Genomic DNA, 23,474 nt, shown 5'->3' on the forward strand with positions numbered 1-23,474 from the left:
TCTGGGAAATTCCGATTGTGTGATGTAGTTCCTATTAAAGAATTTGCATGCAGCAGAACTCCTTTATGGAATAAGAAGATTTATCAGAAGCAAACAAAAGGAGATATTTCTGACTGAAAGGGCATTCACTAACCTAAAAGCAATTAGAGGGAACTAGTACTAGCAAATAATGCTTCATCTCTGACTTTTTTCTCCAAAGGAGTCTTTCTACTGTAAAGCAACAGTTATTCTATTCTGGCTTTGATATGAACTGAAGTTACAGCATTGATTATTGCTTGGGAAAGTGAAGGTTTAGATCTGAACGCACAGTACTCTGTCTCTGCCTGATGTCCACTTCTGTGTGAGGCAGCGAGTGTCTAAGGGTTGCTGGAGAAATCAGATCTGGTCAGTACTGCACCAAGCAGTGCATACAAGGGTGGGGAAGGAACAGTATATTAACAGGGTCACAGCAAATCTGCAGCTTTTGCAATAGCAGACTATTGCCAAAATTAACCAATGAGCAAACACACTGAGGTAATGAATTTCTGACATGGAAATGAAAGGTTCAATTATACCTTTAGAGCAGATGAAGTCATGAGCTGTGACAAACACTCAGCAGTGTTTCTGTGGTATCTAAAGAAGCTTCTCTCAAGCACATCTCTTTTAATAAGGCCTGTAATTATGTCATTGTGGAGCTGTGTGTCCTGTTTCCTTTCATTATTTTCCACTCTGTGGATTCTGCCACTGTCATTAAAATGTGGTTTTCAGGACTGAAACTTGTAATTCATTCTTTGTTTAGGAGGTACAGAGTGCAATGCTAATTATCATGCTAATTAGCCCTCACTGCTGGATAGTGCTTGCGTTATTTTATAAATTATGACTAGATTTTTAGGAAATTCCAAAAACTTATTGCTTTCTTTTTAAAATAAGCCAATCTTATAGCAAGTTATGGGCAGCTAAAATTAAGAATTTTGTCTGAGGTGACTATGGGGTACCAAAGCCACAGCTCATAACAGTGGTGCTGAAGCAAAGGTCTGTCAGAGATAGTGAATTCTCAATACGAGGCTGTGGGTCCTATAGAGAACAAAGATTTAGGCCTTTTGCACAAGCAAAGACAAAATCTCTTTTGGAAGATTTTGTCTTTGGAATTCAGATACAATCGGGCACTCACTCCAGAATGGATAATGAAGTGATTTCATGTCTACTTGAATTTAAAAGTTTGAAATTTAGCATTTAATTTTTATTACCAGGCACACATGGCTGGGTAATATTCTCCAAAAAGTATATGAAGTGAGTAGCCTGCTCTCTGAAATTGCCAGCATAGAAGAAAAAACACACTGGCATTTTTACAAAAGATGACAAAGCATATGTTTGATTTTTATTTTGATTATTTCTTTCAAGCTTATTTTTTAATGTAAGTTGCTGACGCTGCTATTACCTAGAATCTTAAAAAGTAACATTTCTATCAGCATGATTTTTAAAACAAAGTGTTCAAATTATAATCATGTGTGAGTATATGTGTCTATGTACATATCTACCTTTGCACCTGTACAAGTGATCATGTTTGGATCACATGATCACTCAGTTTTGCACAATTTATGATTTGCAAATGATCTTTCCACACATCTGTTGCACATACAGTCAGGTTATATGAATACTTACTGTTTAACCTCAAAAAAAATTTAAAAATTAATGGAAACACCCAGAAAGCAATCATCTGGAGGACCTAAAACTCCCCAGAGGTCTCCAGGTTTCTGGACAGTAACCTCCTGGGCGCGCCGGGCACGTCCCGCCGGAGTAGGGGGCACAGCCGCTTCCTGAGGCCCCTTCGCATCCCACCCCCCTCCCCTCGTGCTCCCGGGGAAGGGGCGATGCCGCCTCTCCGGGCCCGCGGGGGCTGCGGCCCGCACGGCCCCGGCCGGGGGCACTGGGTGCTAGCGGGGAGCGCCGGGCAGGGCCAGCCCGGGGAGGGCATCACAGCCTGTCCCCGCCGCGAGAGGGGCCGGCACAGCACCGGCAATGGCAACGGCAACGGCAACAGCAACGGCGCGTTGCTCCGGCAACGGCTCCCGGCGGCGAGCAGCGGCGGGCGCGGGTGGGGACCCGCGGGAGGAGTGCTGAGCGGCGCTGCCCCACTGGAGCGGCGCTGAGGGGACAGTGCCCCGCTGAACAGGTGCTGAGGGGACAGTGCTCCACTGGACAGGTGCTGTGGGGACAGTGCTGCACAGGAGAGGTGCTGAGCGGCACTACCCCACTGGAGCGGCGCTGAGGGGACAGTGCTCCATAGGAGAGGTGCTGAGGGGACAGTGCTCCACTGGACAGGTGCTGAGGGGACAGTGCTCCACTGGAGCGGCGCTGAGGGGACCAGTGCCGCTGGAGCTGTGCTGAGGGGACAGTGCCCACTGGAGCGGCGCTGAGGGGACAGTGCTCCATAGGAGAGGTGCTGAGGGGACAGTGTCCCGTAGGACTGGTGCTGGGGAGCGGCTTGCGGGACACCCAGGCAGCGGGCGCAGGGGCCTTTGGTGAGGCGGGAGCCCAAGTGGGCCCAGGGTGAGGGCTGGCATTGAGTGACCTGTGCCCCTGAGCCTCCCCTCTGTGCTGAGGAGTGTGGAAGTGGGAAGTAGCATTGCGAGCTTTACTTTGTCCTTCGAGTGTATTCAGTTTCCTGCTGTGGAAGGATTTGCTTTCTGCAAACCTTGTTTGTGAATTCAGTGCTGAGCAATTGCAAATTGTGAATTCTTTTGGAAGATTTCAGGTGCATTAACTGTGTTACGTCTCTGCTGTGACTGGGGTCTGCTTGGTCCAGTCCAGCAGTCCCACTGAAGTGGGAACATCCTGGCATGCCAGTAATGTTTCAGTTACTGATTCGTGGAACTCCAACATATGTTGACATACATTGTCTTGTTATACAGCATTAAATCAAAATGTCATCATCATCACGGGCATCCTTGTCTTTACCTGTACATGACTGTTCTGCTCCTTCCTTGGACTTTGATCTTCAGGAAAAGTTTATTCTTCACACTGTTGAGGCAAGTTCATTCTGTTCCTGTTAGGTTTGATTTTTTAAACTGCATTTGTTTTTTTAACAAGGTTAAAATATACTTCCTAGTTATAGATGTGAAGTAGGTGATATTTCAAAAACGGGCCAAGTGACAGTGCTGGACATGGCAACATTATACTGAAACTGTGGCAATATTCTTTGTTCTTTCCTGCTTATATCAATTTGCTATGATAAATGAAGCATGATGTTTAATCTTCCAATGTGCCGTTTTCACTGGAAGTAATTAAATTCAAGAACTTGATTTTGGTTGTATATCAGAGAGTTGCACTGTGTTACACAAGCTGAGGTCTGCCAGGAAATCTAATCCCGTAATAAAACAAGACATACACATATATAAAATAAAAAAACCTTAGATGTTTGATTGTACTTGTTTGCTGTCAGACCAATTGAAAAGAGAGCAGTCTGCATTCTGATTCTGTGATTGTTTAAGATGGGAACTTCCTGAATTTGTTACTCATTTTCTCAATTATATGAAGGGCAATATGGATATAAGAGCTGAAACTCTTAGTCTGACAAATCCCTTTGATGGAGATGCACCTGGCACAGGCTGAGCACAGGAGAAATGGGTCCTGGTGGGTGGAGAAGGCAACACAATCCACTTCTGAAAAAATAATGAGCAGTCAGTGGAGTACTGAGGGGAGTAAACAATAACTTTGTGCTTGGTGAAGGCATCAATCATTCTGGCGTGCTGGGGTGGAGGCAGGGGAGAGGTGTTTGGGGAAGGGGTGATGACAGGTTGCTGGTACCTGATAAGGAAGTGGAGGGAATGGGATTCATTTAGGTTTTAGGTCTGATATGGCTCTGGACTTGCCATGGCATGGGCACCATCATTTTCTTGAGCAGCTGGGCCTGGTGAGAAGCTTTTCCAGTTTGGGAAAAGAGGAAAGCCATTGCTGCCTCCAAACTGGAAGAAGTCTGCTGTGAAAAACAGCAACATGGGAATCTGAGCAGCTCTTGGCCTTCACCTTTACTGGAGATAGTCTGCCTTGGCCTTGTGAATTAGCTGTGTTCTGTGAGCAAACTGTTTGGGGGTACATCCTGTGATATGGCAGGCTTTTATCCTTGGGGAAAGTCCTAAATGATTCTTTAATCTTTAAACTTTCTCTTAAAGGATTCTTTGGAGGAGCTGACTTGTTTTATGTTGATATCCTTGAATTAGCAGTATCAGTGACCTAACTGTGAGCAAAACTAAATGTTACATAATTATGAATGCTATTTCAGGGAAAAACACGTGTGCCACCGGGAGAAACAGGAAAACTGTGTTCACTGATTCAGCCAGATAAAAAGGATTGTCACAGAACTACACAAGCCATCCAAGATGGGAAGTGTTTTACTGATCTGAGCAAAGAATCTGACAGTCTAGAACACCAAGTAAGAAAACATGTAGGGCATAAACACAGAATCAATGGAAATGTACGTTTCTTACACTAGTCTGAAAGAAACATGTTGTCATATAATCCATATAATCTTTATAAGACACATTGTGGGAAGATTGTTTTGTTATGTCCCATGCACAAAGAAAATTCCTAAAAATTTGGAAGGAGTTTGTTGAACTATGTCTGTTAAAACACCTGAGTGAGTTCCTGTGTAACAACAGACATGTAGAACTCACATGTGGAACGAACACAGAAACCTGATGAAGATTGTAGATTGCTCTTACAATTAAATGTAATTTGTCATTACTGACTTTCTTAACTCTCTTTGAGAAGCTAACAAAATGGGTGTTTATTCCAAAGTTTATTTTTTAATTTTCAACTTAATTTTCAGGTTTTCATAGACATTGCTAGTTGTCTTACAAGCATGAGGCTTTCTGTTGGTCATTTGACAAAAAGAAAGTTCAAAAAGAACAAACTGTGGGGAAGACTGTTTCCTGAGAATGGAAAGATAGTGTGATAAATTTAGGTTTCCGGTCACTTCTCTCTTCTGGGAAGCCTTCTAAGTATTTTTGCTGATAAATCAGTGTCAGGCAACAAAACACCATTCCTGTTTATATATTATTTTTTGATGACAGCAAATCTGATTCAGTACAGTCAGGAAAGATTAGGACTTGTACTGAATACAATATTTATAAGTTTGCTGTGCATGCAAATGTGGAAACCTGGATGCAGAACTGAGGTCCATGGATTGACTTTACAGATAGGCATAGGATCGAGATGACAGAACATTATGAGGAATGTTCATACATGCAGGCCAGGATAAGATGAAGGAGTTCTAGTCAAATTTTGATACCAAAGTTTCCAACTTGAGTTTGTGGGTTCATCTCATTAGTGAAACTAAATTGTCTTGGATTTACAGTCTGAAAGCCACACAAGTCTGCTATTTTAAAATAGAAGTTGTGCACGCACACACAGAGTAGGACATTTTAAAATAAATGTTTAGTTGACAATATCATGGGCACATAAATTCTACAAAGAGTTAACTCAAATTGATTTTTGTGATCTTCCACCTTATGCTTTCTAGCTCAGTCTTCAAATTCTCATAACTGAGGCTCCTGAAAGGCTTTAGCACTTAATATTAGTCTTTGAAATATTGTGAATTCTACAAATGCTTTTACCCTTTAACCACATGCTTAAATAATACTTATCAATGATATTTAGAGCCCTTCTAGATAAAATAAAGAAATAAATAGATGTATGGAATGACCCTGGTTTGTTTCTTCAGCTACAAAGTTCCATGCACAAAATAAATTGAATCTTTAGGTTTTAATCACCAAGTAGCTTGTGAGTATGAGCTTTTCTAGTAATGTATACCAGGTTTAAAAATGTAGCAAACTATATGTAACCACTTTAAAACTATTGAAAAATACAAAATCAGTTATAATCACAATAAATTTTTAATGTTTCTTGTGTTGCAGTTAAACAGTAAAAATATTGACACTTTGATGCAGGAGCTAAGTGAAAGTGAAATTCAGAATACTGTAAGTAAATTGAAATTTGATTCTCTCTCTTCTAAGCTGAATATCTGAAATTGGCTACCTTGTAGAGTCATACAATTTCCAGTAAGAGTGGCAAAGTGGGAGTATTTGTGATTTACCATCACAAAATGGAATCTTAGTTTTACATCTGAAATGTCTATCACTGTGCATTTCTGATGCTTTGTTGTGTACAGACATTAAAATAATTTCTTTGTTGGTTTTTTCCCATGAAGAATCTCAGGAAAAAAATACTTGAAAGGGAGAAACAGATTAAAGAACTTTCATCCATGCTCCAGTGTGAAAAAGTGAGTGATCAGTTCCATTAGAATGAATATTTTCTTCCAACATACTAGATTCCCAATCAAAAAAATATAAATTTTGAGTAAAACAATTATTTCAAAGACCTATGAAAAACATAAAATCCTGAAAGGTGTTTCCTACAGATTTATCTTAAAACCATCAAAACTGTATTCAAACCAACTAAGGATACAGTTATTCTTAACACTAATATCCTAAGGTGGCTTTTGACTTCTCATTTACTGATTTGCAATATTCTGGGGGAAAAGTATTTATAAGGAATAATATGGAATGAGCTAAACAGATACTGCTCACAGCTGCTTTCCATGGCTCTGTTAGGAAAGGTAGTACAGACAACAGAGCTAATATCATCAAAGGCTGGCAGGTCTGGTGAGAGCTCATTCAAAAAGAAGGGGCTCAGTGCAAAAACCAGCACTGAAAGGGGAGAACTTTCCTGTATAAGAGGGCGCTGTAAAAGTTGGAAAGTTATTTTACTGGCAGTTTGGCAATCTGTGTTACAGATTGAATATCTCCAGGGCAATAGTGAGGGACAGCATAGGCTCAGTTAAACCCTTCAGGGTCAGCAGTGTACTTTGATATTTGTAACTCCTTGCAGGTTTTTAAGAGCCATGGTTCTTCTTTCAGAGTTTTTTTGTTTTGTTTTGTTTTTTTTTGGGTTTTTTTGCTTAACCAAATGAACATATCATTTGACTGCTGGATATTAACCTCTATTGACCAGCTGGTCATAATAGAGGAGCCTTTGGGGGCTCTTGTCATGACTTTGCCTTTATCTTGAAGTGAAGGAGCACATTTTCATGGAAACATCTTTTTGCTTGAGAATAGAAATGCTGAACAGAAAAGACTATAAAAATTCTGGAGACCCCAATGCCATCAGACTTCAGTGTTGGTGGGATCTATGTGGCACACCATGCCCTAACTGGAGACTACCTAATGTTGGACAATTTAGGGTGCCTACCATCTGAAAAGATAAATAATTTTCTGTGCTGTCCCTTGTTTCTTCTTACATTAATTTCAATAAATGGCATTTTCATCAACACTTGACTGAATCTGCCTTTCTTACTGGTGTCTATAATGAACACTTCCTCTGGTACATTCTTTTAGTCTCTTGCAGTCTATACTGATAACACAATATTTATCTACCTTATTACTTCTTACTTAGAATGAGCCAGAAGAATTAAACTGAAAGAAATTTCATAGAATCATCTGATCTGAGTGCTAGTGACATAAGTTTCCTCTTCCCTTGTGATTTACATATCCCCCAAAATTGGAGTTTGAATTAAATGTATCAATAGTTCTAATAGGAGATGAAGGTCTTTGGAATTTAATGAAGTCAGTTCAGGTCTAGTTAGAGCACAGCTGATCAGTGTGGCTCAGTGTTAGTCATCCTGCTAGCTGGATGCCTTTCCCTAGCCTGGATGTCTGAGTTCATCCTCCCAGGCCTTATTCCTGCTACTTAAACTCAGATTAAATATTATACATAAAATTAAACGTCAGTTGTTTCAAGTTGGTGATTTCTGTTTAACATTAATACAGTTAGTAGCAAGTTACTGCTTGTGAATATACTTGTAGAGCATGTTTTTTCTTTTCCTGGTTTTGAGGACATTCAAATGTCAGTTAGAAACTACAGCATAGTAGAAAAAATACAGAGAGCCTGATACAGCATTGTACAATAAATTTGTGTTTATCTTTCCTAGATCAAGATACAGAGACAGGACCACCTGTCAAAATCAGTAAAGGAAGTACAAGCTCACCTGCAGCGTCAGATTGAAAGGAAAGAAGCAGAAAATTATGAATTAAAAGTGAAAATGCAGGTCAAAATATTTTTACTTGTGTTTCAGTTAAATAGGGAAAAAACCCAAAACAAACAAACCTGTTTTGAAAGCAAATTATTGATAGAAGAAAAATCCCAAACAGTTAAAATTATAACCATTTATGTTCTGCAAGATCTGCCTGACCACACTATTTGAACTGCAAGGTTATTTGTTGGTGTTTTGTCTTTTCTCAACTTATGCACACTTGTACAGTTCTGGTGGAGCAAAGTGAAAGGTGCATAGATGTGTTTGCACTCACTTAACTGCACTGTCTAGAAGTTTCCATATGGTCAAGAGATAAGCAAGTCCCTATGGTGACTTCCTGTTGTAAGAGAGCAGTGACAGCCACACCCTGTTGCTTCTTATTGTCTGTGAAGAATCGATGTCTCTTAGTAGACTGAAAGTAAAACACTGATGACTAATGCCTAATCCACTTTGTTAAAGTAGGTTAAATTATTTCCATTTTCTGTTCTAAAAAGCACAAGTTAAATTTGAGCATTTGAATAAGTTACTGGCTTTTCTAAAGGCAAGGAGGAGGTCATGTGTGAAAGGCTGCAGCTGTATGTGGCCTCAGAATACAGTATATGAAACTTATCAAGAACACAGGCATGAATGAGAAAACATTGGCTAAAAACAATGTGTTTCTAATTTCCAAACTCTTTTACTAGCATGCATCCCCTGCTAATTGAATCATTTGAGATTGTCACCCAACATGTAGCAAGGCAATTTCAAATCACATGTCTATGTCTGCATAAATGTCTCATGTTTTCTTCTAAATAAAAATTGTTTTCTTGTTCTACCTAGTACAATTATAGAATTCTAACAACATTTTCATTAGATAAAATAACTTGATGTGCAGCTGTATTGCCATTCAATCTTTATATATAAGTTTTGATCACTTTCAGAAATTGCTGAAGTCGTTTGCTAGCTTAAATCCTGGAGCTGATTTTGTTAATAACTAGACAAAAGCTTGCAAAAGCTTAGCATTGCCCCTATAAAATTAGTTCTCAATTCGAATTTACCTCAGCCGCTCGCGAATGCCCAAAGCATTTATTCTTAGTGTGATTCTGACCTCCTGTGGTTATAACAGGGGATGGCAGCTGTTTACTTACACTGACAGCTGAAATCCATACATAAACTGAAATTTTGTTTGCTGTGTTAATCCACGACCTCAAGTCACATCTTTCTTTATTAGGTGCCCTGTAAGTTTTTATATAGGAAAACCTTTTTGTATATTTGGGTATTTTTTGTAATTTCCTTTTTTTGTTTTAAGTAGTACTTCTGCTTTTCGGTGAATCCTGGTACCTGAGGCCATCTTTCACTTGGAAAACCACATACATTTTGCTTTGATTCTGTAAAATTTTGGGCCATTAGCAGGAACTTTACTGAGAGGTACCCATAATATGCATATTTTATAGCAACTCTCAATGAGTACCTTGAATAAGGCTGGCCCATCCACAGGTTCAGTAGTTAACTAGGAGTGCCTAATGTAGTGTCAGACCTAGGCTAAAAGGAAGGAAACAAATGTATTAATCATTCCTACAATTTGGATATTTATCACTGAACTAAGAAAGCTGACACTGCTGGCTTACCTAAATTGCTGGAGTTTGGTGGAAGAATAGTAAAAGATATGAACAGGACTTACACTTGTCTTTCTGAAATTAATTGTCTATTGGTAGCTTGATCATTTTTGATAAATGGATCTGAGATTCTCCTTGAAACAGTCTGGTATTGCTCTAAATGAATATCATCATGTAGTGTTGATACCATGCCTTGCAGGTGGAAATTCTGCATCCATTTGCAAGAACACACAGACATGGTTAGATTGCTCTCTTTCCCCTGCCCCCTCTCAGCCTCCTCTTTTCATCTTGGTAATGACTTTCTCCCTGTGTTTTTCTTCTTGACTGTTGTACTTAGCTAGCTCCTTGTATCAACCACAGGATTTGAGATACCAAAATTATATGGAAACAGATGTTATAAATGTAACAGCTCTTCCTAATTATTTTATAGCACAAAATTATCTGTAAGGCTTTGAATTTGAATCTTTGATTTTAATTATGCTGCAGACTCTAAAAAATAAAATAGCAGAGTGGAAACATCAAATTGGTGAATACAAGTGCCAGAAGTTAGCCTTAAAGGAAACAAGTGAGCAAAAGAAGATAGCTCTGGAAAAAGCAATAAGATCCCAGAAACAAAGAGCTCAACTCTTAGAAGAAACTGTGAAAGATGTAACCTCTAAAATAAAAGAACATGTGAGTGACTATGCTATGAGCAATGTTATGTTGTATGGTTTGAAATTAAACAAATGAAAGACTTTCACCTGTGGAAAATAGAAAAATTTGTTTCATTTTGCTGTGCTTGTATGTCTTTTGTTTTGCTGCTCATTTCTTAAGGAAAAGGTTGCTATAGGTGTCCTGAAAGCTATTACTACTAACTGCTTTTGTTTTGTTAAAATTTAGTGGTTGTCTTAAGAGGTTGAACATTTTAAGCTGTAGGAGGTAAGAGGAGTGTCATCAGCTTTTGGTTAAACCTTTCCTGGTCCTCCTGTTAGTCCTCTGTGGATAAGCACTGACTAACTCAGAAATACAGTGTACTAACTGAGAATCCATGGCTGAGGTTTGGAGTGTTAGTTTTCTTGATTTATTAATATGTGATGTCTCATGTGGTTACTTAGCTTGTAGTTTCTAAGCTGCTTCCTCTGAACCTTTTCCAAATCCAAACATAAAAGTTCCTTAATCCAAGTTGTTCCTTGGAATCTTGCTTTGCCTATCAGTAGTTTTATCTATATTCATTTAAGGGATTTTACCTAATGCTTAATTTCTTACCCAGCTAGCATTTGTCATTCTTATGATATTTTAGCACAATTTTATTCATTTATTATTAATGTCATTTATATGTAGTAGAGATGTATTAAAGACAATTTTTTTTTGTAAGAAAAGATTATCATCCTAAATTTTGAAATGTTGTATTCTACAGTTGATATACAGTACCAGTGTTTAACTATGTCTCTGCCTTGAAAGGAAATCTGTACATAGATTTGATTTTTAAAAATATGGGGAATTTTGTTGATTTTATTTTGAGATGAGAGAAAATTTATATTGATTTGTACAAGGGAGATCCAATAAAACGGTCTTATTTTAAATATCTCTATTATCTAAATTTTATAGAATTAAATGACATTCTTCAGTGACATTCTTTTGTTACATAATTTATAATTTCTGCATTCTCTAGGAAGTCAGACTGGGTGAGATACTGTCAGCTTCTGATGTCTGGAAAAACCAGCATGATAGAATAGTTGAAGAAAAGACAATGTTAGAAGTTCAAATAGAAGGTCTTGAGAAGTAAGTTGGACTGTTGATCTTTTTTGTTTATTTATTTCTATGGTCACAGGGTGTTGATATTTAGTAGTGCAATACTCATTGTTGACAATGTAAATGAGTTTATTAATATTTTAAAATTCTGAGCAGAATTTGGAAGTTGGAAATAAGAACAAATTTAAGATTTTTAGCCTCCTCTCTGTTGCATTTCACTTCTTTTGAAGGTTTATTCCCCTTTACCAGTAAGGAACATATTCCTTTTCCTGCATACTTCTGATCAGCCTGAACTTGCTGGCAGCTCCTATGCAGCCTCCACATAACCACTTATTTAATAACTGATTCAACAGCTTGAGTGTTAACCCTTGTGTTTACAGAACAGAAAAAGGCTCTTTGTCTTGTAGGTCCTACTTCAGAGTAGTGATGGCCAAATTATTTCAGTTTCCCTAATGCCTCACCTCATAGGGGATAGAGAGGAGTTCTCAGATGCCATTCGAACAGTTCACTGATATAGAGAAAAGCAGAACAAAATGATCCAACCTTGTTCAAACTACACAGTCAATCTTAATGTACATGAAGGATATGTTATTTTTTTGAGCAGACAATGACAAACATCCTTTTACCATTTCTGTTGGTAGAAATATAGACTATAATTTAAACCAGCAAAAGAAACTGTTAGATGCCTTTATTCTAGGTCCGAGATAATGTTTGTTTCACAGAGAACTTGATTCATGCTCAAGTATTTAACAACTCACATTAAAATGGCTTGAATATTTTTTTTTTCCCAGAAAATCTGGCATTTCTGAAAATACTTGCAGCAGATTTTAAAATTTAACCACAGGGCAAGTAGATGACATCAGTCCAGAAATCTCTCTAGCCCACTGTTGGTCCAGTGTGCATAGGAAGGCATCTAAGAAAGAACAAATACTCATTCTGCTTCCAGCTGGTTTTTGCTGTTTTCATTTCAGCTGAAAATACAAGTCTTTGCTTGAAATGTGCCCTTCTAACAAGATTTGTTCTACTAAGCAGTGTGTGGCTGACTAAACAGCAAAACAAATTTTGTGAACTTTATTAACCAAAAAAAGCAAAAAATGAGGCCTAGCATAGTTTGCTGCTTTTAATAAAAGAAAGTAATAACATTCCTAAGTAGCTAAGGAGTGTTCTTAGTAGGACATTATGTGCTATACCCTATAAATTCAATATAATTATATTTTGTACAGTGTGCATATGCATAGTTCTCTTGGGAGTATCATTTGGTGTTCTGTAACTGAGCTAAGACACCTTCCTTGGAGTAGAAACTCTCCTCTTGCAGAGTTTATTTCAGAATATAAGCAGATAATCCTTTCTTTGGATGCATAAATGCATTCCCCCTTTTATATATATATATACTACAAAGGGGAATGTGTTAAAGTTCAATTTCATTTTCATAGTGAGAGTTTTGGAAGCATTGTGTATTATAGAGAACTTGCCTGTCTTACAAGTCAGATCCAAGGCCTGATGGAAGATGTAGAAAGAAGGGAGAAATGGAGAAGAAACTCAGAAGAGGAAATTCTTGGACAGCTAAATTCTGTTAACTCTGAAAATGAAAATATTTACCTTGAAAACAAAAAATTAAAGGTGAGATTATAAATCATTGTTGAATGGCTCTACATTTCTCACACATTAATGATCAACCATGTTAATTCTCTTTGGACCTTCTGTCTAGAGACCCCAGACCTGCAGAATAAGGTTTGCTGTCCATTTATAATAGTAAGGACAAAGGAGATGCTGAAAATTTTCCAGTGGAAATTTATGGCAAAGCCAGGAACAAGGTTGTCTGATGATATATCTGCTTAATCAGGATGCTGTTTATTTTACTGTCAATAACTGCACAATTTCTTAAGTAGAAATTGTTCTTTTATGTTTGTTAAACTTTCTTTCAAATGAAAGAACTGAGTTTAATTATTAATTTCAATTTTGAAAGAGTTTGCAGGTTTTATTGTGCAATAGAAGTGTTCTGATGAGCTGACAAATGAACTATAGGCTATCATTTTTGTTTGACAGAAAAAATACTTACATTACTCTTCCTAGTGCCAGTCACTTGCTGGTAATATCATATTGTAGAATGTGTTATTTTAGTAACACTCTTAACATTTTTATATTTTCTATTTTTGATCAAGGCTTCCCTTGCTACATTGGAGAAAAGTACAGTATCTGTTGAATATGAGTTGCTTCATCTGCAAGAAAAAGCAAAGCTACAGGAAAACCTTGTAGAACACAGTAAAAATGAGGTGACTTAGCATGTTTGAAATCTTCAAGTATGTTTCTTTTTTAAATTTGTAAGCCATTTTGAGGAAATTATAAAGGTTTTGTCTGTAATAAATCTGTTTTGTTGTCATTGGGATTGTACTATTTTTGTAATATTGAGTATGAAAGAAGAAATTGCTATTACAGACCCTATGGAAGAATAGTCTCCACACACTTGCAAGTACACATTGTCTGTACTTGAAGCTCATTGAAGCCAACAAGACAAGATTGCTTTGACAAGATTTGCTTGCTAAAAAGCAGGTTAGTGACCCAGTAAACGAGATGTTTAAAAAGTTTGAGTCTGATGTCTTCAGTGGATAAACTGATGATATTTTACCTCTACTTGGCCATATTTTATCTTCACATTCCTAAGAGCATATCAGTATTCAAGTAAGCTCAAGAAATCCAAGTTCATTCAAGAAATATATATTAGGGTTATGAGTATAGGGTTATTTGAGTTGTTTTATTTCGGTGGGGAAATCCACAAAGAAATACCAGTGAAACAAATAAATCAAACTTATAATGGGCTTTTTATCAATTCAGTTTTTGTATTTGGCTTTATTCACACAGGAGTTTTAGAACATTGATTCAAATATGTGTCTATTTATGCTGTAGTATAGACACAATTTCATTGACATTCTTCACTTACTGATTTGTTTTACTCACTGACAAGAGAAAAGAAAGACATGATACAAAATCTAGAGTAGAGGCAGAGAGCTTGTCTTTGGAATGCATCATCACAATTAAAGCTGCAGCCAGGTTCAGGATGGTAGATGTAGTTCCAGGTAACAGCCAGCCTCAAGCAGTGAGTGGAGTGAATTCCCCAGCTCAGGGCTGTAGTGACTCCAGATGGGAAGTGCCAGTGACAGTTTTGTGGGGACAGAGGTGTGAGTCACACTGGCTGCTTCTACAGCACAGCTGCAGCTCATTCTCCATTGTTGATAACACACTGCTGATATGACAGTGCTCTTTACCTGGAATCATTTTGTACTTGCTGTGACAAGTAGGATAATGAAAATAAATAACTTCAAATAATAAATTTTGAGATACTGCTTAGAAGTCAGATGTTTTCCTTTATGCTTCATACTAATGATTCTACCTTTTCTATATTTAAAAGAAGGACCTTGCAAATGTATGTGAATAATGTATGTTGTCCTAGGTACAAAAAAGACAAATTGCTGTGGAAGAATTGAAATCCAGATATGAAACAGTCTTAAATGAAAACACAAAAATAACAGAAAACAAATGCTTAGAAGCAGATAAGGTAAGTTTTTCAGTAGTAAAGAATGTTCCCAAATAATTCTGTAGAACACAGGTCTTTTCTAAATTTTTGTGATCTTGTTAGAAGTCACAAGGTACTGTCTCTTGGTTTTAAATTTCTGAGTTTTACTGACTGCTATCTAAAGCTGGTGCTTTTCGGATACCTCACAATTACAAACAGTGGAACAATGATTTCTAGTCCAATTACTAAGTAGTTTGGCTACTTTTTTAGAATTCCAGAATTCCTTTATCACCTTCAAAAGTGTGATTTTATTGTTGATGATTTTGAAACTATCTTTTTGACAGAACAGTTGTGAAAGTTGCACATGGAAGCAAACCTATTGTAAGTTCTTTTCTTTTTAACTAACAGTTAAGACTGAGACTCCATACAGAGATGAGTTATCAATTTTTCAGCAGATGGAGCTGAACACTGGAAGACAGCATATTCTTAAGTATCAGAAAAGAACTTGTATCTTTGTCTGTATTTTATAAAATAGGTGACATGTTACTTGTATAGAATTTTAGCTTTATTACCCACCTGAAAATCCATTAAGTGTTACAATTAATTTATGGGTTTACATTTACATTTTTCTCCTGTGATGCTACTATGCAGGTGAGGCACAAAATGGAGGCTGAGTTAAAGGAGTTAGAACATGTTTGTGACTTGCTGAAAGCAACTGAGGAAAACCAGCAAAAACTTCTGGCCTGGGAAAGGATCTGTGCACAGAAATGCAAAACCCTCAGGGAGCTGGAGCTTCAGGTGGTTAGAACATGCTGATTTCTAAAGATAAATGAGAAAATTATGTGGTAAAATGTCACTGGGGCATTTTGCTATTGGTGTGTGTGACAGTGGTGAGGTTTCCTTTGTTATTTTCTTCATAAATCAAAATTTCTGGGGAAATCTTCATAAATCATAAATCAGTTTCTGGGGAAATCAGATAATGCAAATAAAGCTGTTGCCAACAGTATTTATGTGAATTCATTATGTGGTGAGGCTTGTAACTTTTATAATTAATATATTTTTGATCTTTTTGAATACCTGTGTCCTGAGATGTGTTGCAGAATTCTTCCCTGGAAATAAATGCAAGTCTTGATATTTTTTGTATCTAATAGAACAATTTAATTCTACATTAGTTTTGTTTTTAATGGCAAATTAATAAACCACACAATATTTAATCAGATAAATTATATTCTTGATGATGTATAACATTTTAAAATGTTTTAATTGAGTAAGTACTTTTAAAATACGCTTTAATAGGATAATTGCAATTTTTAGCTGTATTTAACGCTAATGCTTGTATTTTCTCTAAAGCCTGAAAATGAATTTTCCTGGACTTTTTTTTTCTCTGACATCAATTTCTATGGCAGGGTAGGTTTGGGATTTTTTGGTTATTGTTTTTTGTCTTTATTTTAATGTGCTTTTAAGTTAGAAGAGCACAAATGACAAAGATTTTTAAGTTAGTAGGGTGGGAAAGGGGCCTAATCATCCTGCTATGTCAGCAGGAAAACCACAGCTAAAGTACTGTGAGTCTCTGTGGTCCTATAGACTTTATATAAAACATTGCTCTTGATTTTTATTCTTCCAGGAATGTTCATAAACTCTTAAATCAAGTACTTAAACAATAATTAATTTTGAGGTGCAAAATTTATACATCATATAAAACGATGAATGTCATTTTAATCTAACTACGTGTTTCCTTGAAAAAGTGCAGAAGAACCTCTTAAGTATAGCACAATAATTGGGAATATAATCACTAGTCTGGTGGAACAGTAGTTGAATTTCAGCATTAAGTCTTGGTGATTGATGTACTTTACACTTGACTCTATGACCAGAATTTAGGAAAATTCATTTTGGAGCAATTGCTCCTCTCCTGGGTTCATCTGGACTAATTTCTGCTACTCCCAGTGTGCTGCTGCCTGAACAGCCTGCAGGTCTGATAAACACAATCAGCAGATGAGCTCAGATTGCTGGATGGGACTGCTTGAGGTGGTCCAAAGAATGGTGGTGGTCACCCCTGTAACTGCTGATGTGCCTGATTATTGCTGACAGGCTGCTGATGGGTGCAAGAAGGAGCAATAATCCCATTGCTACTGAGATTTGAAGGAAAATGTGTATAAAAGTTTAGCACACTGGATGCTGAGCAGTAGAAGACTGTCTTCTTGCTTCCTTCAGCTGTTGCTGCTGTATCTCTTTTCATGAACTTGTCCTTTTTTTATATTCTCTTCTTTATGAAGTTCTTTGCCCGTGCTGCCTTGTTCTGCTGTGATAACTGGATGTATATGCAGTGTTGCTTTTATGCTTGCTGTGACTGTACTGTGAGGGAGCCTTTTTAGCTGGCCCTAATACACAAGGCTGCATGGGCAGCACATGGAGTTTTTTAGGACTTGGTTACATAGGGGATTTTCAGCCTAAATTTTCACACTAAATTTTAGTCTCCAACTTTAGCTAATTTTACTAATTTACTAATTTAAGATATTTTTACAAGGTGCAATAATACAAGATAACATTTACTTGATTATAGTATAGCGTTTGTCTGAATAAACAGCATTTATCTGAAATTACAGTTAAATTTTTTGATGGATTTTAATAGACAGGCTTACTTTACTCCAGTAAGATCCTACATAGAGGTCTCTTCAACTAGAAACAAATTGTCATTTTCACAGGATAACCACAGTGTAACTTCTATGGGCAGTCTTTGCTTAGAAGAAGAGATCTGTAACATTCAGAAGAAATATGGAGATCTTCAAAGGTAACTTGAAGAATCTGATCAAAATTCATTCCTACACTTTTCTGCTATAGTGAATTATAATGCACTGATCTGTTTTGTGTAAAGGCAATTAGGACAGGTGGAATATCAGAATAAAGAACTTGCTTACCAGCTCAGGAAAGAAGATGAGAGTCTTCAGAGCAGTAAATTGCAGCTTGAAGAGAAAATTGCAGAATATAATGCATTGACCAGACAACTTGAATCTGCTTTGGAAGAAGGGAGAAAAAGGGTATTGGTGATTTATTACATGTCTCAATCTTGTTTGCTACTTTCTATTTAAAAACAGCATTAAAATTAAGCTTGAGAAAAAAGCTTGGGACAAGACTATTTTGCATGTAGGAAGAAATACTAAACAGTTACTGTGAATTCCTTCATGTTTCAAATATGGATGGAACAATTCAATTTCTTTGTCAAATTTGGATACTATGGAAATAAATACCAAGTTTCAATTTACCAACCTTTTATTATCATTTTTTTTAATTGATAAATCAAAATTCGTAAACCACCTACTATTAAATCCCACACATATGGCAAAAAGTTTCTATACAAAAGCTTAATCTTACCTTTTGTTTTCTTTGTTATAAAAGCCCACAAGAACGTTGGTGTTGAAATCCCTCTCTTTTTAGAGGAAGAACAGGTTCTTTCTATATTAAGCAGAATTTTATCTGTAAAATCATTTGCTGAAATTATGCAAACGGTAAATCAAATTAAAGAGAAAATGCAGAAATTTAGATTGTATTGAATTATATTAGTTTAATCAGAAAAAATGTATGAAGTTAAAATTTCAGATTAAAAATGTAGAAATAACCATCTGATTTTTTTTCACTACTGTCTGAGGATATTTTTTGGTCTTGAAAATACTGAAATTTTGGCTTAACTTGAAAATAAGCTATAAAGTGTTCCACTCCCACTGTATTACAATTTTTTCCAAATTGAAACAGCTTTCAAATTTAGCCAGAATATTTCTCAGATTTGTTTAAGTCCTGGGCATGGGAAATAAATTAAGTATTAGATTAAAGAATAGGAAATAGAGCTAGTAATGTTAAAATATAAGAAAATAATTTGATTTTGGCTTTAAAAGTAAATATATATGTAATACATATATAATTTATAAATATATTTTGTGTATATATATATAACATATATAGCCTTTCTCTCTCATTACTTTTATAGGTAGCTGAAGAATGGGAAAAAATGTCATACAGAGAACAGGCCTTTCAGACAAAACTGATGCTTCTTGAAGCTGAAGTGAGAAAGAGGCAAGAAGAAAAAAAGCAACTCCTCTGCTTATTTCACCATGTGAGTAAATAATGCTGTTTGTGATTCAAGAAATCCCCACATCACCATTTACAAAACCAAGTTCCTTTTACTGAAAACACACTACTAATACAGTGGAGACACACTTTTCAGAGCAGTAAATTAATTCAACTTTACAATATACTTTGTACATTGACATTTCCCATCAACCTAACAGATGTCCAATCTAACTAAATCACTTGAATAATATTGAGTTTACAACTCTTACTCAGTCAAGTTTACACAGCAAGATGAAAAAGAAATAAAGTATGAAGTTGTAGTTTCCCTCAGATCAATTATGTTCAGGAAACATCTCTACATTTGATTAGGTGCATTACAATATCATAATGATGTAGTGATAGCTTGTTTTTCTTTCCTGAGTTAATGCCAGTAATCTGAATTTATAATTGTTATAAATTATTGTAGGCCTTTTTTTGATTTTAAGTCTATCCAAACATATTCACTTTGGTCCTGACAATATAAAGAAAAGCATCTATCCTTTGAAGCTATTTTTAACACCTTTGCTTTTGTGGAGCCTCTGAAAATGTTTACAGGGAAATAAAGCTATAAAAATTAGGTACTTTGTGTCTTAGATTATTATTTTCATTGCTTTATATTTTTTTTCTAAGTTTCTGTGCATTTTTCTTTTTTCATTAGAATGAAAAGCATCATGAAGTACATCTGAAAGAGCTGGAGAACCGCCTACAGAAGTCAGTGATCAAGAACCAGAGCATCCAGAATTATGTGCAGTTTTTGAAAGATGCATATGTTACAATGTTTGGCTGAATTCTTTAATCTATTTTATAGTAGAGAAACTTGTCAGGATTGGGCTCCCAGTCTTGTTGAAGACAAAGCCATTGAGGCCTTACATTATTTTGACAGATTAAATTTTTTGATGTTAATTCTTCCCTGGGAAGACATCTGTTGTGGGCAGGAGCAGCAGGTGAGGCGTTGCTGTGTGCCAGGGGCTGGGCACACGTGGGGAATGGGGCTGGTGTTGCTGCAGAACCCTTTGTGCTCCCCAGGGCACAGCAGGGCCAGGCTGAGTGCACGGCTGCAGCAGCAGGTGTGTGTGTGTGGGGTGTGCACACAATGTCTGTCAATGTCCTGGCCTGTAAAATCTTACCTGAGTCCTTTTAGTCCATGGTAAATGCAAATGACCACAGATTAGCTTTCAATTCAATGATATCTTACCTATTAAAACAGACAAAAATTGAGATCATTAGGTTCCTTCTCTTTTTTCCCCTGCAGTTTAGTCCCAGTATAGTCCTACACTACATGGAAGAGTTGCCACCACAAGGCTGTCCCATCCAGCCACTTTTCTCTACATCTCATCATTATGCTCAGGAATATACTATAGTAGCATTTTATAAATATAAGTAGGAAAAATTTTTAGATACAGGTATAGTTTAAGCTCTGGATGTGCTGATATACCCTGGTGACACAGCTCCAGTGAGATATTTAAGTATTTGTCTGAATTCAAGAGCTGCTGTTCAATAAGACTGACCTGTGCCTCAAGTAAAACACATGTAAATATTCAGCTGATACAGGATTAATATAAGAAACAATTCTTGATCTAATTTCAGTTCTAAATTCTAATTAGTTTTGTAGACATATGCTATGATTTGTTTTTCAAAAATAGTACCTTCAGTTAAATATATGTGATTTACAATGTGTACTTAAATAATATATGTTTTTTGACCAAAACCTTAAGTTTGTTTATGCATAGGCAATACCTATTCTATTTCATTGTTAGTTGTTACTAATGTGTTGAATACAGACCTTTTTTTTTGCAAATGCTTATCCATCTTAACAAATACTGGTGTGTGCTAATGATCTGTTTCTGTGCACTTTTTAAAAATAAAATTTCCATTTATTCTATATGACATGTTAGTAGCAAATATTTATTTTAAATTTGGGGGGTTTGCATTACACACATACACACAAACATTTGGATTCATTTAGTTCTGGTTGTGCTACTTATAAAATATCAAAAAACCTTTTTGAAAGTCATCATGTATGAAGGAAAGAGTTCAGAAATAAATTGTTCACTCCAGTGCATGAGTGGTTTTCCAGAGCTCATACTGAAAAACTGTACACCTTTCATTAGATTTTTTTTCCTTTTTAGTTTGTTTTGTTTCTTTTTATGGTTCTCCATTACCTTTTTGTTGTGTGGGGGTTTTTTTCCATGGTAGAAATAGGGCTGATAGTTGCAAGGATAATTTGGTTTTCCTCAGCTCCGTTTTGAACTGGTGTTAGCTTATCATGTCTTTTGCATTTTAAAAATTAATTTAGAAGAAATTATTGTGAATTGTTTCTTTCTAATAAAGCAAATAATAAAATTTTGTCTAACTACTGAGGGATTGAGCATTTACTTGAGATTGCTGCTTGTATTTTTAGTAACTGTGTAATATATAGCTAAATTAGTTCTTGCCTTGTTCATTTTGCAGTGTAGAATTCTGTATGCTCTGCCACAAAATTCTTGGATACAGCTGTACTGATTTGACTGCATTTTGGGATTCTACTATTTTTCTTCAAAGCAATTTATACCATCTGCATCACGTAGCAAAGTGACACAGTTTTACAGTAAGAAATAGACTAATTATGCTTGCTTTTGGGGGTATTGTCTTCTCTAACAATTTTAGAAGCCTTTGGTAAGGATGGTGTTGCCACCATTTCACCTCTCAGCCTTTTTTCCAATGTGATTTTATTTTGTCATTTCTCAAAAAAAAAAAAGCTGAACATGCTGTTGCAGTTTTCAAATACAGTCAGATTAAACCTCTTATTTTACTGTAAGTGTGGACAGAAAAAGTACAAAACCCAGAGTTCCTGGTCCGTGCTGTGCTTGCTTTTGTGATTATATTTTTGATCAGATACTGTTCTGTCACAGGCCCCTTAGAAAGCAGGAATGTTTCTCTGCTGCTGTGCAGAAAGTCCTTGGCCAGAAAAGCAGTAAAACCCAGAGATTCTGTATGAAAGCTTGACCATGCTTTCAGTGATGAGCTCTTCCAATAGAAAGAGATTTTAGCTGGTTAAGAACAGAGCAGAGAAAGAAAAAAAGATTCAAACACTACATTCTATATCCCAGTTTATTTAGATTTCCTAGTAAGAAGCCATTTTTACTGTAGGCTTACTAAGGTACACAGTCAAATGTACACGGTGTGTGTTGTAGAATTTTTTGAAAGGATTTTGTAGTAATTTTTTGCAGAAGCTGGCTCAGTATGATCCAAGATATGTAAGAGAACTCATGGCTGAACTGATGCCAAGTGTTCTTGTAAATCAAATCAAAGCCACCTGCAGTGTTACAATATCCCCCCTATATCTTGCTGTATTGCTTTATTTGCTACCCATGTTAATTAATTTGTTCTCTTTTTTTTTTCTTTTTCTTTTTTTTTTTTTTTTTTTTGCTGTGGAGTTTTCCAGGAACAACTTCAGTCTGATTGCTATGGATCTGCTTTTAAATCAGTTTATTGAGACTCTGGCAGCAGAATATGCACAGTTTAAAAGGATACTTCATTTCTTGACTGGTCTGCACACACAGAAGTTAGCCAGGAGTTAAGGAGCTGTTAGGTGAGGATGAGTGTGCCCAAACCCCTCATGAGCAGTGTGCTACTGCTGGCCAGGCAGGCATCAGCTGGGCAGGAAGAAACAGGCTCTGGGAAGCACTTCTGACTGTTGCTAGTAGCTTTCAAAACCACATTTGAACCTGTAGGGTGCCCCTTTGTCAGCGTGGGATACACTGCTGCACACATTTCATAATGGGACAAGATTTCAGAGTTACAATAAATGAAGTGATTTGAGGTTGTGACAGATTCACTTTGGCTAGTACATTTCCATATTCTATTGCAATCTTTTGGCTTCAATTAGTTAAAATTGTAAGCATGTAGAGTCCTGAAACTGGCAGATCTCAAAGAGCTGACCTGGATTCCCTACACCCTACTGCAATCTTATATGCTTTAGATTTGTTAGTGTGTTGGAACACACAATTTAAACCAGAGAGCATAAGTCTAGGGCTACTTGGGACCCTACCCCTTTAATCCTGTCTGCCAAGTAGTTTATTTGTGGCTTCAGTTTGACAAAAGATATTTTTTGTTTCCTGTCTATGTCACAAAAGCTGCTATAAATTCTCCTCTAGAATGAAGTCTTTCCAGTAAGAGCAGAGATACTCAATTTTGTGCCAGACACATGACTCCCATGGGGATATCTTTATAGAAGGTACCCAGTGATCACTGAGCTCTGTATGGATGAGTCCTCAGCGGAATGTGATGGGTACTAGCCCAGCAATCCTTTTGAGAAGTTCTTTTGCCTGTTTAATAGTGAATAAAACCAACATTTGGATATCTGGGAAAGTTTAGGGAGGGACTGCAGCTCAAAGTGTCTTCTGCTAGAAATGTGTCCTGTATTCTGACTCAGAAAACAACCAGATTAGACTTTTTGTGACAAAATCACTTTGTTGATGATCTTCCT

General features: G+C 36.6%; 1 protein-coding gene across 2 annotated transcripts; it reads left to right on the forward strand.

Annotated features, from left to right (window-relative positions):
- Nucleotides 1–2,516: 2,516 nt before the first annotated feature.
- On the forward strand, nucleotides 2,517–20,777 carry ODF2L (outer dense fiber of sperm tails 2 like). 2 transcript variants are annotated; one of them, XM_064719867.1, is made up of 16 exons: nucleotides 2,517–3,008; nucleotides 4,262–4,423; nucleotides 5,895–5,957; nucleotides 6,188–6,259; nucleotides 7,967–8,083; nucleotides 10,150–10,335; nucleotides 11,315–11,424; nucleotides 12,879–13,014; nucleotides 13,557–13,667; nucleotides 14,843–14,947; nucleotides 15,557–15,703; nucleotides 16,256–16,312; nucleotides 17,608–17,693; nucleotides 17,778–17,940; nucleotides 18,885–19,010; nucleotides 19,665–20,777. In XM_064719867.1, exons 1-16 carry the CDS (start codon nucleotides 2,904–2,906, stop codon nucleotides 19,791–19,793), a joined length of 1,875 nt encoding a protein of 624 aa, XP_064575937.1. In that variant the 5' UTR covers nucleotides 2,517–2,903; the 3' UTR covers nucleotides 19,794–20,777. The 2 variants fall into 2 exon arrangements, with proteins under 2 accessions (XP_064575937.1, XP_064575936.1); XM_064719866.1 differs by lacking the exons at nucleotides 2,517–3,008; nucleotides 4,262–4,423; nucleotides 16,256–16,312 and having other exon boundaries at nucleotides 5,898–5,957.
- Nucleotides 20,778–23,474: the final 2,697 nt, after the last annotated feature.

The sequence above is a fragment of the Zonotrichia leucophrys genome, chromosome 8 (genome assembly GCF_028769735.1).
Source record: "Zonotrichia leucophrys gambelii isolate GWCS_2022_RI chromosome 8, RI_Zleu_2.0, whole genome shotgun sequence".
In the NCBI taxonomy this organism is placed as follows: domain Eukaryota; kingdom Metazoa; phylum Chordata; class Aves; order Passeriformes; family Passerellidae; genus Zonotrichia; species Zonotrichia leucophrys.